General features: G+C 41.5%; 1 protein-coding gene across 2 annotated transcripts in view; it reads left to right on the forward strand.

The window, feature by feature from the left end:
- fam184a (family with sequence similarity 184 member A) overlaps window positions 1-14,757 on the forward strand; it is a 191,387-nt gene that overhangs the window by 129,985 nt on the left and 46,645 nt on the right. For both annotated transcript variants that reach the window (XM_034161841.1, XM_034161842.1), the window contains exons 14-16: window positions 1,460-1,672; window positions 4,427-4,580; window positions 10,213-10,340. In XM_034161841.1, the coding sequence (XP_034017732.1) occupies window positions 1,460-1,672; window positions 4,427-4,580; window positions 10,213-10,340 (495 nt within the window). The remainder of the gene's footprint in view (window positions 1-1,459; window positions 1,673-4,426; window positions 4,581-10,212; window positions 10,341-14,757) is intronic.

Here is a 14,757-nt window from a genome sequence, read left to right on the forward strand (position 1 = left end):
AGGGTTGTCAACAACAAAAAAGAAAAAGTAGTTTAAGGATAGTTTCTGCCACCCACTGTACAGGATATGGGAAAGTCTAGTTTGTTATTATAAAAGAACTCTATTTTTCTGATGTATTTTCTGGAGAAAAAAAAATCCCTAATCTTATATTTGGGTCAATATGGTTATTGACTATTAGCTTCAGTGTCACAGTGATTACACTTTTGCCTCACAGTGTGCAAATCGTAAAATATTTTGTAACTTAGATGGATAATCTGCTGCAGTTACCTCAAATGAAATAGAGCACCCACATAAAAAGGTCAATTTGAAGAATCTTTGGCATATTTTTTTTCAGTTTACATCATACTTTCAACAGCCACTTCATTAGCCACACCTTGTTAGTCAGGTTAGGCCCTCTTTTGTCTTCAGAAGTGCTGTAACTCAAAGGCTGTGTCTCAGTTCAGAGGATAAACCCTTCAGAAACTGCATTCATTGACCACAGATGTCATATTGGCGCCACTAATCTGTGTCATTTCAAAGGTTCCTTGGAATATGGCTGATGACTATAGCCTTCTTTCCCTGGAAAATGGGCACAACAGAAATATCCTTCACAATCCAAACAATCCCAGTTTGGGGCTCCATATGTACTATTATAAATAAGTAATGTTTACTGAAAAATGATCACAAAACAACAGGTTGTACGGATGTGCCCGCTGTGCTAGCTTGTCGTGTGCAGCTGTCAACACTGCTCGGTGACAGGGTGGGATAAGCCAATGACGCAGTAGCAAAACGCTCCATGTGCTCCTTTCAGAACAGTTGGTTCGGCCTCGGAAGGCCAGTCTCAGGAGAATCTGTTGAAGGACACTGTCCCTGAATTGAGACACACCCATAGATTCAACAAGGTGCCGCAAATAATCCTCAGACATATTTGTCCATGTTAACATTAAAGTGTCACACAGTTGCCACATCACCACACCACCAGCAGCAACCTAAAGTGTTAAGTCTTTAGAGATGCTCTTCTACAGACCTTGGCGGTAAAGAGTGTTTATCTGAGTTTCTTGCCTTTCCATCATCTTAAACCAGTTTGGCACTTCTTCTCTGATCTAAAGATGTCCTGAAGCAAGAGAATTATGATCAAATGACAAATAATATGTTAAATAAAGTGATTTTTCTTTCTTTCTTTTTTTCTTTTTTTTTTTTTTTAAAAGATGCATTTCATTCCAGCTAATCACATCAGCAGGCGATTTCTACTCTGTCATTAATTGGTACTATAACCTGCTGGAGTCTGCGGTTTCAATGTTAACCTGTACCGCCTCAGCCCTGTCTGGAATAGTTTGAGATCACTGCCTTGGGGTTGTTGTAGCACTTACAAACTCTCCTTCCCGTATCACAGATCTGTGTATGCAGATCATTCTCCAAGATGGGGGCAGTTAATAATCAAGTCCAATTCAACATGGATGTTTTCTGTGTTATTCCCTAGATCTCTCTGTTGAAGCAGAGTCTGGAGATGCAGTTGTCCCAGTCCCAGTCATCGCTGCAGCAGCTGCAGCACCAGTTCAGCCAGGAGCGAGAGCACCTGAGGATGCAGTTACACGAGCTGCAGACAGAGCACCAGAGGCGACAGCAGCGTCTGCAGGAAGCACACTGCTGTGCCGTGCAGGACCGGGAGCATGCCAGGCAGAGGGACCTAAAGGTTGGCAATGTTGACAACATGCCTGTAGCATAGCCCAGCTATTAGAAAAGAGGCAGGGTAAACACTGGAGGGGGCGTCATTCTATTGCAGGGCCATATTATTAATAAAAGGCTCGGACAGGACAGACACGGTCCTCCAGAACAGCTGGCAGCCACACTACTATGGTCTCTAGTAGTGGAGCTCTGTACCTGGTTTCATAAAGCAGTCTAATCTTGTATGGTCAAATAAACTCAATTAGTTGACTAATTTTTTGAAGTTAGCCATTGCACAAAACACTTAGTCAGCTAAATTTGCATTACCAGACTAAAGTTTTTAGCCTGGTACAATCTCATTTTAGTCAACAAAACTTCAGTGTCTTACCTCAACAAATGGCAGCTATCATATACCAACACTTGATTGAACACTCAAGAGCACCCCTACATCGCTCGTATTCCTCCAAAAGGAGAGCTTCCTCTGCTTTTGGCTGCGGTTGCAGCAGACGACGACTGTCATGATGCGTTTGTGATAGTTCTCACATTAGTCACCGGGCATCGCTGTTAGTCAGAGCAGCGTGCACAAAAAGGCTTGACAGAAGTGTAGAAGAAGAAACTGAAGAGTGAAACCGCTAGGCCAAGAGCGAAACACGTCATTCTGCAGTTCGTATGGGTCCGTAAAGCCAGTTAATGAAATAAAGTCTGGATAGTTCATGACAACAACCAACCCGGAAGTAAACAAAACTGTTGCATATTGGAGCCATCTCTTGACACCGCCATGCACAAGGTCGTTATGCCCGTGAAAAACATCAATTCACGTAAGATGGTCACTCTGACTAACTGTAGTTGACTAAGTAATTTTAATAGACTGAAATGATTAGATTGCTTTTTGAAACCGGGGCCTGGTCTCAGCTCCGCAGCACACGCTACCTAAGCAACCACACCCCTAATTATTCATAATTTTATGGCGTAAAATATGACAAACTGAATTCAGCTGCTATTCAACTGTCTGTTGTGATTTGGCGCTATACAAGAAAAAAGTTGATTGATTGATTGATTGACTTCATTTTTTATCACCGGGGGTTGGGGTCTATGCTCCATATAATGTGGTGTTCCATCCTGTGATGTTGATTAGATTCAGTGAAAACCTTTGACAAATCAACGTGCAGATCCACATGGTGACTCCAAGTTAAAAAGGGAGAAACTCAAGGAACAAATATTGAAGAACAGTAATGCATATTAAATGTGGAAAAATGCAACACAAAATTGTCCAAACATCCACTAGTCAAAGAACAGTGGTCTGTTCGAAGTGGAGGCACTGTGACTTCATAGATGAAGATAACCCCATTTGTCCCCCACATGGACAACAGGGATCAATAACAACTTGAAGGATGCAGCTCTGTGGAGATACCAGTGGAGCGCACAAAGCTGGAAGTGTGAGAAGAAAGGTCCACCACTGGCCAGCCTGCTGAGTGGACAGTTACCCATAAGGAGGGGGTGTGGAATGGACCACATCAGATAGGTTTGATATTTTCAGTAAAAAAGATTTTCCACTTTCAACTGATGCAGAATAACGACTGGCTCTGTTGGTTTTAATGGCTGACCCATGCGCCTCCTTCACCACCAAGATGGAGTTTAAGCAGTGACTATCAGCCTGCAGGCACAACTACAAATGACCGCACACACCTCAGGCTAAGGCCCGGTCACACCGCGCCAACATAAAGTCGTATCATGACGAAGGCGGGTTTTGCATCCTAATGCCACAAAGTGCTGAGGGACGCAAAGGGCAACGTGAAACGGACGCAAAAAATTAACTGGCTGCATGCCACACCCTCACAATATACCACTACCCAATGCCAATTCATGATTCCTGCTGTGCTCCATTGTTGCCGAGCTATAAATCACGCAGCCTGGCTGCAGCTCCTCGGCCCTCTCATCTCCTCATGAGTTCTGTCACGATTGTTTTAAATAAAGTCCATCAACTCCTGCTCACAGACCGATCGACAGGTAGAGGACATGTCCACATCCAGGGTCCTCACGGAGGACATCTCCACGTCTCCTCACAGAGGACATCTCCACATTCACCCACGGAGGATCGCGTGTGTGCGAGCGATCGCCAGCTGCAGCTCCGCAATTACAAGAAGAAACTAGAAGGGAAATCAAAGCGCACACCTGCTCATTACAGTCTGGCTGCAGCTTCTTGGCACTCTCACCTCCTCAAGCTTCTCCCCCCCGCTGCACACAACGGGGCTTAACACAACATAAACACAAGTGAATGACAACAGGCTTCTCCATTATTCCAGAAAGAGATATCAGGTCGTCCATGGAAACACTGGATACTCAGCAGTGTTGGTGAAATAGTTCTGTGTTCCTGGATGACCTGTCGCTGCTGTTTAGCGACTTTACAACAGGATTAAGACAAAGGCTGTGTCACTGAAGAAGGGCACAAATAAATCACTTTGTAAGATATGATTGTTGTGTCCACGTTCTCTCCAGTGGAAACAGGCGTAATACACGTTTAGAAGAGATACGAGCACCAGTGGCGGATACTCAACTAGTCACTGTACAAAAACTCTGCTGGAAATCGTCGTTGGCCACCCTAAACACTAAAACTTAGTCTGTGATTGGTCCCAACCAGAGGACATGAACTTTTTTTACTCTTCTTTTTTACAACATTTTATTTAGAACATTGTTTGTTTTCTCTTGTCGTCTCTTCCTCCTTCATTCTAACTTACTTTTTTGGTTCATTTTTCCACCTGATTGTGTTTCTGTTCTCCATCAGGACTTAGAGGAGCGTCTTCGGCATCATCACCAAGCCGAGCTGCAGTCTCTGAGAGAGGCCCACCGCCAGACCATCGAGACCATCAAACAGCAGTCAGAACAAGAGCTGCAAACACTGCGCTTTGAGCTGGAGGATGAAGGCAAAGCCATGCTGGGTGAGATCTGAGAGGGGACAGCCTGTCACCACACCACATCCTCAGCAACGCTGCATCAGTCACAGCCACAGAACCTCATGACTTCTTCAGAGTTGTCGTACTTGTCTTGGTGGCCTCCCTCAATAATCAGTTTTTGAAGATAGTTTACTGTAGGCAGGTTAACACACTATACCAAAGTATTTATATTTTACGATTAATTTTATTGAATTCCATGTATGCATATCCTGACTTAAAAAAAAAAAGGTGGTTTCAAAAGTGATGCTGTAACTGTGTTTTACTCACAGTTTCACATTCTTATACACTTCCTTATTTTTGGTTTTGATATTTATGTTTGATTTACGAGGTCTGTTAGAAAAGTATCCAACCTTTTTTTTTTTTTTTTTTTTTTTTTGCAAAAACCTGATGGATTTCAATCACGTGTGCTTGTATGAGCCAACCTTGAACCTTCGTGCGCATGCGTGGATTTTTGTCACGCCTGTCGATTGCGTCAGTTGCTGGTAAGCAGCCTTTGTGTTCGGATGGGTGTAGTCTCTCAGCGGATTTTCATTGCAAGGAAAATGACAGAACGACTGGAGCAGTGCTACTGAATCAAATTTTGCCAGAAACTGGGCGACAGCCAGGTGGAAACCATTCGGAAGATTCAGATGGCTTTCGGTGACGATCCTATGGTCATCACACAGATTAAGGAGCAGTACAACCGGTTTAAAGACGGCCGCACAATGGTGGAGAGCGAGCCGCGCTCAGGTCAGCCATCAACATGCCAAAATGACCGGATCATTTCCAAAGTGAACACTGTGGTGATGCGGGACCGTCGTGTGACTATCCGAGAAATTGCAGAAGAGGTGGACATCAGCACTTTTTCAGCACATTCCACTGTGACAGAAGATTTGGCCGTGAAAAGAGTGGAGGTGAAATTCGTGCCGAAGCTGCTGACGGCGGCAAAAGCACCTTCATGCAGGGCTGGACTGGGGAAATTTTTCAGACCGGACATTTTTAACCAAGACCAGGCCACCACCAGGTATCGAAGGGGAAAAAAATTAAGCCTGCTGTGACAGTGTGTTTTTTTTTTTTTTTTTGGTCCCTTAATCGATCAGTGTGCACCAGGAGACACATACATTTTAACACTATAAGAAGCATTATGAAAAGTTCTCCCGAAATAGTTATCATAGGCTTATCAAAAGTACGATCTATTGACAGTAGGTCACATTACTTTTTAGACATAATAAGCCGTCATTTCATTCAGCCTTGTTACTTAAATTTAGAAATAGAAATTATATAAAAACATTTGTTATAGAAATACTGTAGGCTATACTATAAATAATATATCACTTGTGTGATACATAACATCACATAAAGCAAGAAATGACTGGATGACTGAACCCAATGACTGGATAAAAAGGTTGAACTTTTGAAACTGCAATACACAAAAAGGCCACAAGATGGAGACAGTCTATCTCACTACAAGCTACAAGTAACATCAAGGATTTCTTTTATTACCAATTTGTGTTGCTAATCAACTTAGAGAATGACTCTCAATTTAAAGTAAAATGTTAGGTATGTGAAATTATGCCTGGACTTGGGAAAATACATTTTAGACAGGGACGCCGTTATACCACGCCACCGCACCGCAGACTGTGCAAAACAGCATACTTTGTATGACCGACCCACGACCGTCACACAAATAGAATAAAGAATAAAGAAACAACCTGGTGGCGGCAGCATGGTAGCTAGCCATGCACACCATTTGCACAGGTTACATTGCTAGGCTAGGTTACGTGACTGGCAGAGTTAGCATGAACGAAAATTATATCCAACCTTAATTCATATCTGAGTGACCCAGTTAGACAGCACTTTACTTCGGACCAGAAGATCAGAATGTCTCTCTCACACACAGATGTCTGATTTATGAACAAGCTAGGTTGCTGTTCATTAATTAATAGCTGAAGTTAACCTTCACTTACCGTCCACCTGTTGAACTTCTTCTCCGCCACTTCCTGAGGCTGCCTGCCGCAGATGTGGATGCTCCCCGTCCACGCGAAGCAAACATGTCTGTTATTTTAAGACATTTTGCAGCATCTGCCTGAAGGGCTACTCTCTTCTGATCCCTGGCTCTTTCAGCGCCACCTTTCGTCTTCTTGCCACCATCCATATCGCTCGTTATCGCTCTGTCCGGCACTGGCGCACTGTGTAGCCCAACCGAGGCCCGAGATGGAGGGGTAATTGGCCTGCCCCTCACCTCATTAGTCCAGGCCACAATCAATCATGACTAAAGGGCCGATCTACCAGTTTATGCACCAATAGGACAGTTTATATACCGGTATCCAGTGTTGCCACAGTTACTTTGAAAAAGTAATCCATTACTGATTACTCCTTGAAAAAGTAACTTAGTTACTTTACTGATTACTCAATTGTAAAAGTAACTAAGTTAGATTACTAGTTACTTTTTAGTTAGTTTCCCCAGCTGCCCACAACAACCCTCTGCCACCTCAACATGACAATGATACTCGTTTTGCCAAAACTCACTTTATAGTCACCCTTTCTTGACTTCAATGAAAATATATACTTGTTTTATAAAAAGTAAAATAAAGACCTCTTTCTTGACCTCATATTTAACTGTTGACAGCACTGTAACAGTAAAACTTGTAATTTCTAACCTACATTGTTAATAAATGTAACTATTAAATTCTTTCTAACATTTTTCTAACATTTAAATTTTCTCTAAACATTTTACTTGTCGAAATTATTATTATTTTAACTAGTATTAGTAGTTGTAGTAAAAAAAGGCTTCAAAACTGGACCTTTAATCTAGGGGTGTTGTGAGGGGGGACATCCTTGCCCCACGCCCCCATTCCATCTGGATTCGCCCCTGCTTTGGCGTTTGAGCACAAAGAATGGATAACATTTATTTATGCAGAAAACATGACTAGATTTACAGGTAAGAAAGTTTTAGTGTGTTTTCACATCATGTGGTCCTCAGAAAGAGAGTTTATGTGCATTTGAGTGGAAAATAGTGTTAGTTGTTGACGCATCGCGGAGGATCCGCTGTTTTTAACGTGCAGATACGGAGCGGCTCAGCTCAGCTCTAAATAAAGGAGGAAAAAAAGCATAAAAATGTCTTTGTAAAGCTCAGTGCAGGTGTGCAGTTGTTACCGCGCTTTAAGAGGTGACGACGAGTCGTAGCTGCTACACAAAAAAAAAAAAAAAAAAAACGCGGATGAAAAGCTCACAGCTCGCTTTACTTCATAAAAAAAATAAATAAAATCCGCAGGCCAGTAGGCCATCAGGCCACCGGGCAAATGCCTGGTGTGCAATACTATCAGTCCAGCGGTGCCTTCATGTTGAAGTCTCAGGACATGCTGGACTCCGAAAAATGATGCCCACCTCTTCCACAATTTCTCGGATAGTCGCACGACTGAAAAGCCACCGAAAGCTGTCTGAATCTGACGAATGGTTTCCACATGGCTGTCGCCCAGTTTCTGGCAAAATTTGATTCAGTAGCGCTGCTCCAGTTGTTTTGCCATTTTCCTTGCAATGAAAATCCGCTGAAAGCACAACAGCCGTCCTCACACAAATGCTGCTTACCAGCAACTGACGCAATCGACAGGCATGAAAAAATTCACGCATGCGCACGAAGGTTCAAGGTTGGCTAATCAATCAATTTCAATCAATCAATTTTATTTATATAGCGCCAAATCACAACAAACAGTTGCCCCAAGGCGCTTCACATTGCAAGGCAAGGCCATACAATAATTACATAAAAGCCCCAATGGTCAAAACGACCCCCTGTGAGCAAGCACTTGGCGACAGTGGGAAGGAAAAACTCCCTTTTAACAGGAAGAAACCTCCAGCAGAACCAGGCTCAGGGAGGGGCAGTCTTCTGCTGGGACTGATTGGGGCTGAGGGAGAGAACCAGGAAAAAGACATGCTGTGGAGGGGAGCAGAGATCAATCACTAATGATTAAATGCAGAGTGGTGCATACAGAGCAAAAAGAGAAAGAAACACTCAGTGCATTATGGGAACCCCCCAGCAGTCTAAGTCTATAGCAGCATAACTAAGGGATGGTTCAGGGTCACCTGATCCAGCCCTAACTATAAGCTTTAGCAAAAAGGAAAGTTTTAAGCCTAATCTTAAAAGTAGAGAGGGTGTCTGTCTCCCTGATCCGAATTGGGAGCTGGTTCCACAGGAGAGGAGCCTGAAAGCTGAAGGCTCTGCCTCCCATTCTACTCTTACAAACCCTAGGAACTACAAGTAAGCCTGCAGTCTGAGAGCGAAGCGCTCTATTGGGGTGATATGGTACTATGAGGTCCCTAAGATAAGAAGGGACCTGATTATTCAAAACCTTATAAGTAAGAAGAAGAATTTTAAATTCTATTCTAGAATTAACAGGAAGCCAATGAAGAGAGGCCAATATGGGTAAGATATGCTCTCTCCTTCTAGTCCCCGTCAGTACTCTAGCTGCAGCATTTTGAATTAACTGAAGGCTTTTCAAGGAACTTTTAGGACAACCTGATAATAATGAATTACAATAGTCCAGCCTAGAGGAAATAAATGCATGAATTAGTTTTTCAGCATCACTCTGAGACAAGACCTTTCTAATTTTAGAGATATTGCATAAATGCAAAAAAGCAGTCTTACATATTTGTTTAATATGCACTTTGAATGACATATCCTGATCAAAAATGACTCCAAGATTTCTCACAGTATTACTAGAGGTCAGGGTAATGCCATCCAGTGTAAGGATCTGGTTAGACACCATGTTTCTAAGATTTGTGGGGCCAAGTACAATAACTTCAGTTTTATCTGAGTTTAAAAGCAGGAAATTAGAGGTCATCCATGTCCTTATGTCTGTAAGACAATCCTGCAGTTTAGCTAATTGGTGTGTGTCCTCTGGCTTCATGGATAGATAAAGCTGGGTTTCATCTGCGTAACAATGAAAATTTAAGCAATGCCGTCTAATAATACTGCCTAAGGGAAGCATGTATAAAGTGAATAAAATTGGTCCTAGCACAAAACCTTGTGGAACTCCATAATTAACCTTAGTCTGTGAAGAAGATTCCCCATTTACATGAACAAATTGTAATCTATTAGATAAATATGATTCAAACCACTGCAGCGCAGTGCCTTTAATACCTATGGCATGCTCTAATCTCTGTAATAAAATTTTATGGTCAACAGTATCAAAAGCAGCATTGAGGTCTAACAGAACAAGCACAGAGATGAGTCCACTGACTGAGGCCATAAGAAGATCATTTGTAACCTTCACTAATGCTGTTTCTGTACTATGATGAATTCTAAAACCTGACTGAAACTCTTCAAATAGACCATTCCTCTGCAGATGATCAGTTAGCTGTTTTACAACTACCCTTTACCCTTTAATGCAAGCACACATGATTCAAATCCATCAGGTTTTTGCAAAAAATAAAAAAAAAAGGTTGGATACTTTTCTAACAGACCTCGTATGTCATGTTTCAGACTTTGGTTTTCACAGAGATTTTAACCAACATACTTTGAGAAATCTGTGTATGGAGAAGCCTGAGGGTTTTTTTTTTTTTTTAACTTAATGTCTTGATTTTCGTCCCTTATGCGTGTCCTTTGTCTTCCTCCCTGTGATACATTTTTCATTTTTGGCAGCCTCTCTGCGATCAGAGTTGAACCACATCCATGCATCAGCCATCGAACACCTGAAACAAACCCACCAACAGGACATCGCTGCTGCTAAACTGGAGGTGGAGAAAACAGTAGAGACCAACCAGATACAGGTAGGACAGAGTGGCGGTGTGTGTCAACACGTGTTCATGTGATGAGCACAGCATGTGTGGGATTATTGAAGTCAGTGAGCCGGTCCTCAAAATTTCTGCAAGTAAAACCAGTCTCCCGTTGATTGTTTTTAATGCCCAGTTGTATACTTTTTTGGGTCAAAAAACAATCAGCGATCTGATTGGGGCTTCAAAACGTGTGTAATCTTTGATGATAGTAGAGTTGCAAAAAATGTTGTGACCAATTAGGTCTGTTTTTAGTATGTTCAAAAAATTTGTGACATCAGGATGAATCGTGTGAAATAAACATGAACAATCAGACATAGTGCTGACTGGGTGTAATATTGTTTAAAAGTACAGGAAAGTGATGGGAACAATTCTGATTGGAAAATGTAGGTAAAAAAAATTGTAGGCAAGCAGGTCATACATTGAACCCATCAGGGTGCACTCAGGATGTGCACCATTGCACTCGATTCTTTGGGCAGAGTAGGTAGAAGTAGTTTTGTGCGCATGTGCCGATGCATGTGCTCCAACAATCATGTCCTGGGAATCGTACGGAATTACACTTGGATGTTACAGGATTTCTGATGACTTTTTAGACAATCAGGCCCAATTTCCTCGTGTGTGACATCAGGATAGTGATCTGGGCCAGAAACTAGCAACGGGAAACCGGCATAATTCTTGTAAAAACTATGCATATTCGGTTCTGAAATTTTGGTTCTGATCGAAACAGGTAAGGAAGAGAACGTCCAGTTTTGTGTCTTATAAAATAAAGGCAGACAATCCAATTATGTTTTTATCCCCAGGTGGCTGAAGGCCCAAAGGGGGATTATGTCGTGGCGATTTCTGTCCGTCTGTCTGTCTATTCGTCTGTCTGTCCGTCTGTTCCAAAAAGGGTATAAGCATTCTAAGATCAACTCCCCTCACATTTATAGGAGGAATTTTGTGAAACTTGGTACAAGTCCTTGTATAGGTATGTAATGCGCATATTAACATATCATTTGAGTTGGGCCCATTTTACCAGAGTTATGGCCTTTGATTAACAAATCTAGACTTCCTCAGTCTCATGACTTGGTGCCTGCATTCTGAAATCAACTCCTCACATATTTAAGATGAATTTCATGAAAATTTATTTTCTTCTCATTTCTGTTTATTTTTAATACATTTTCTAACATTAAAAAATAAACAAAAAAAACTTTTTCATGTTTTCAATACGGGGTGTTGTGAGTAGAATTTTGAGGGGAATTTTTTTTACTCCATTTAGAGGCTGTAACATAAAATGTGGAAAAAGTGAAGTGCTGTGAATACGTTCCACATGCACTCTACTATATCAGTGTGCTCTGAATGAAAAGTCAGGTATTTCTTACTCATTCTCTAGTTTGAGTCAGTTTTCCTTGTATTGAGGTGTTTTCTGCAAAGGTTCAGCCAACCAGATCATCATTGTGGCTGTCCAGAGTCAGTCCCCATCCCTTCCTTAAAAAGTCCTTTAGTAACGGGCATCACTGTTCACCTTCTAAAATCACCAAACTTAATTCCTGGTTCTACTGTTTCCCCTGACATACCACAGTTTCTGCCGCTTCCCAATCTGCTCACATTAAAAACATTGAGCATGAACATTTCCGGATCAGATCTTCCCTTGAACAACTGCTCATCAATCCCGGAACTCTTTGCGCTCACTGAAATGTCAATTTTGCTTTTTCCTCATCTCACTGCAAGTGGCCGTGTCTGAAGGCTGAACTCTCCCCAAATTTATTTATGTATTAGAAATCATATCCTCCTAACAGTTGACATTGTCAAAGCGGATTGTATCAGAATCTGAATATAACTGATATCTTCAAGGGCAAACAGCGTGTGGAATCATATCGGGATTTCTGTTTGCAGTGACATGAATCTCTGCATAGAAGCAAAGCCTGAAGTGATGAATGAGTTTCTGCTCAAACGTACCTTATCCAGAGCTCTGTGTTCTCGTTCTGAAGATTTGTCATTGTAAATCCTGAGCAATAAAACATTTCGTGTAATCACACCAATCAATGTAAATCAGGTAATAAATATTAATATAAATAAATATTCAGAACGTGTCTGTGCATCAGAATGCTCAGGGCGTTCCATGCAAAATTCTGCCTGAAAAGGTTGTGGGCGGATGCACGAGCTCACGGCCAGTATTACATTCGCTGGCACGCCTGTCCCTCCATATGTTTCAATAAAATCTCTGATTTCATCACAAATACCTCACCCGTTTAGTGGCAGATGGTGCCACATCCATTCTGCCTTGTGCACAACTGTTCTGTACTGCAAACCCTCAAATTGACATTATTGTCATGTGACTACAACTATTTTTTTTTTAACAGCATTGCTTGCATGTGTCAAAAATAGTTCCCCTTGCAAAGCAGAAGTTATTGTGGGTCACCTGCTACATTTACGGTATTCTGGAAAGACAAGCAATGAGAAAAACCTCATGAAGTCTCATTTTTTGTTTTTTCTGATGTTTTGAGGACACAAAATTAATTTTATTTGGGGTGGATGTTTGGGCAGATACTCAAGAATGGTGGGGGTGTTTCTACGAGCAGATACAGCCCAAAAAATGAGGTGGGCTTCATAGATAATTGGCAAAGCTTCTGGGGAAAACCTGGTCTTGTTAGGAGAGACGGCATCCATCCCACTTTGGATGGAGCAGCTCTCATTTCTAGAAATCTGGCCAATTTTCTTAAATCCTCCAAACCGTGACTATCCAGGGTTGGGACCAGGAAGCAGAGTTGTAGTCTTACACACCTCTCTGCAGCTTCTCTCCCCCTGCCATCCCCTCATTACCCCATCCCCGTAGAGACGGTGCCTGCTCCCAGACTACCAATAACCAGCAAAAATCTATTTAAGCATAAAAATTCAAAAAGAAAAAATAATATAGCACCTTCAACTGCACCACAGACTAAAACAGTTAAATGTGGTCTATTAAACATTAGGTCTCTCTCTTCTAAGTCCCTGTTGGTAAATGATATAATAATTGATCAACATATTGATTTATTCTGCCTTACAGAAACCTGGTTACAGCAGGATGAATATGTTAGTTTAAATGAGTCAACACCCCCGAGTCACACTAACTGTCAGAATGCTCGTAGCACGGGCCGGGGCGGAGGATTAGCAGCAATCTTCCATTCCAGCTTATTAATTAATCAAAAACCCAGACAGAGCTTTAATTCATTTGAAAGCTTGACTCTTAGTCTTGTCCATCCAAATTGGAAGTCCCAAAAACCAGTTTTATTTGTTATTGTCTATCGTCCACCTGGTCGTTACTGTGAGTTTCTCTGTGAATTTTCAGACCTTTTGTCTGACTTAGTGCTTAGCTCAGATAAGATAATTATAGTGGGCGATTTTAACATCCACACAGATGCTGAGAATGACAGCCTCAACACTGCATTTAATCTATTATTAGACTCTATTGGCTTTGCTCAAAAAGTAAATGAGTCCACCCACCACTTTAATCATATCTTAGATCTTGTTCTGACTTATGGTATGGAAATAGAAGACTTAACAGTATTCCCTGAAAACTCCCTTCTGTCTGATCATTTCTTAATAACATTTACATTTACTCTGATGGACTACCCAGCAGTGGGGAATAAGTTTCATTACACTAGAAGTCTTTCAGAAAGCGCTGTAACTAGGTTTAAGGATATGATTCCTTCTTTATGTTCTCTAATGCCATATACCAACACAGTGCAGAGTAGCTACCTAAACTCTGTAAGTGAGATAGAGTATTTCGTCAATAGTTTTACATCCTCATTGAAGACAACTTTGGATGCTGTAGCTCCTCTAAAAAAGAGAGCTTTAAATCAGAAGTGCCTGACTCCGTGGTATAACTCACAAACTCGTAGCTTAAAGCAGATAACCCGTAAGTTGGAGAGGAAATGGCGTCTCACTAATTTAGAAGATCTTCACTTAGCCTGGAAAAAGAGTCTGTTGCTCTATAAAAAAGCCCTCCGTAAAGCTAGGACATCTTTCTACTCATCACTAATTGAAGAAAATAAGAACAACCCCAGGTTTCTTTTCAGCACTGTAGCCAGGCTGACAAAGAGTCAGAGCTCTATTGAGCTGAGTATTCCATTAACTTTAACTAGTAATGACTTCATGACTTTCTTTGCTAACAAAATTTTAACTATTAGAGAAAAAATTACTCATAACCATCCCAAAGACGTATCGTTATCTTTGGCTGCTTTCAGTGATGCCGGTATTTGGTTAGACTCTTTCTCTCCGATTGTTCTGTCTGAGTTATTTTCATTAGTTACTTCATCCAAACCATCAACATGTTTATTAGACCCCATTCCTACCAGGCTGCTCAAGGAAGCCCTACCATTATTTAATGCTTTGATCTTAAATATGATCAATCTGTCTTTGTTAGTTGGCTATGTACCACAGGCTTTTAAGGTGG

This window comes from Thalassophryne amazonica, chromosome 21 (assembly GCF_902500255.1).
Source record: "Thalassophryne amazonica chromosome 21, fThaAma1.1, whole genome shotgun sequence".
Classification (NCBI taxonomy): Eukaryota; Metazoa; Chordata; class Actinopteri; order Batrachoidiformes; family Batrachoididae; genus Thalassophryne; species Thalassophryne amazonica.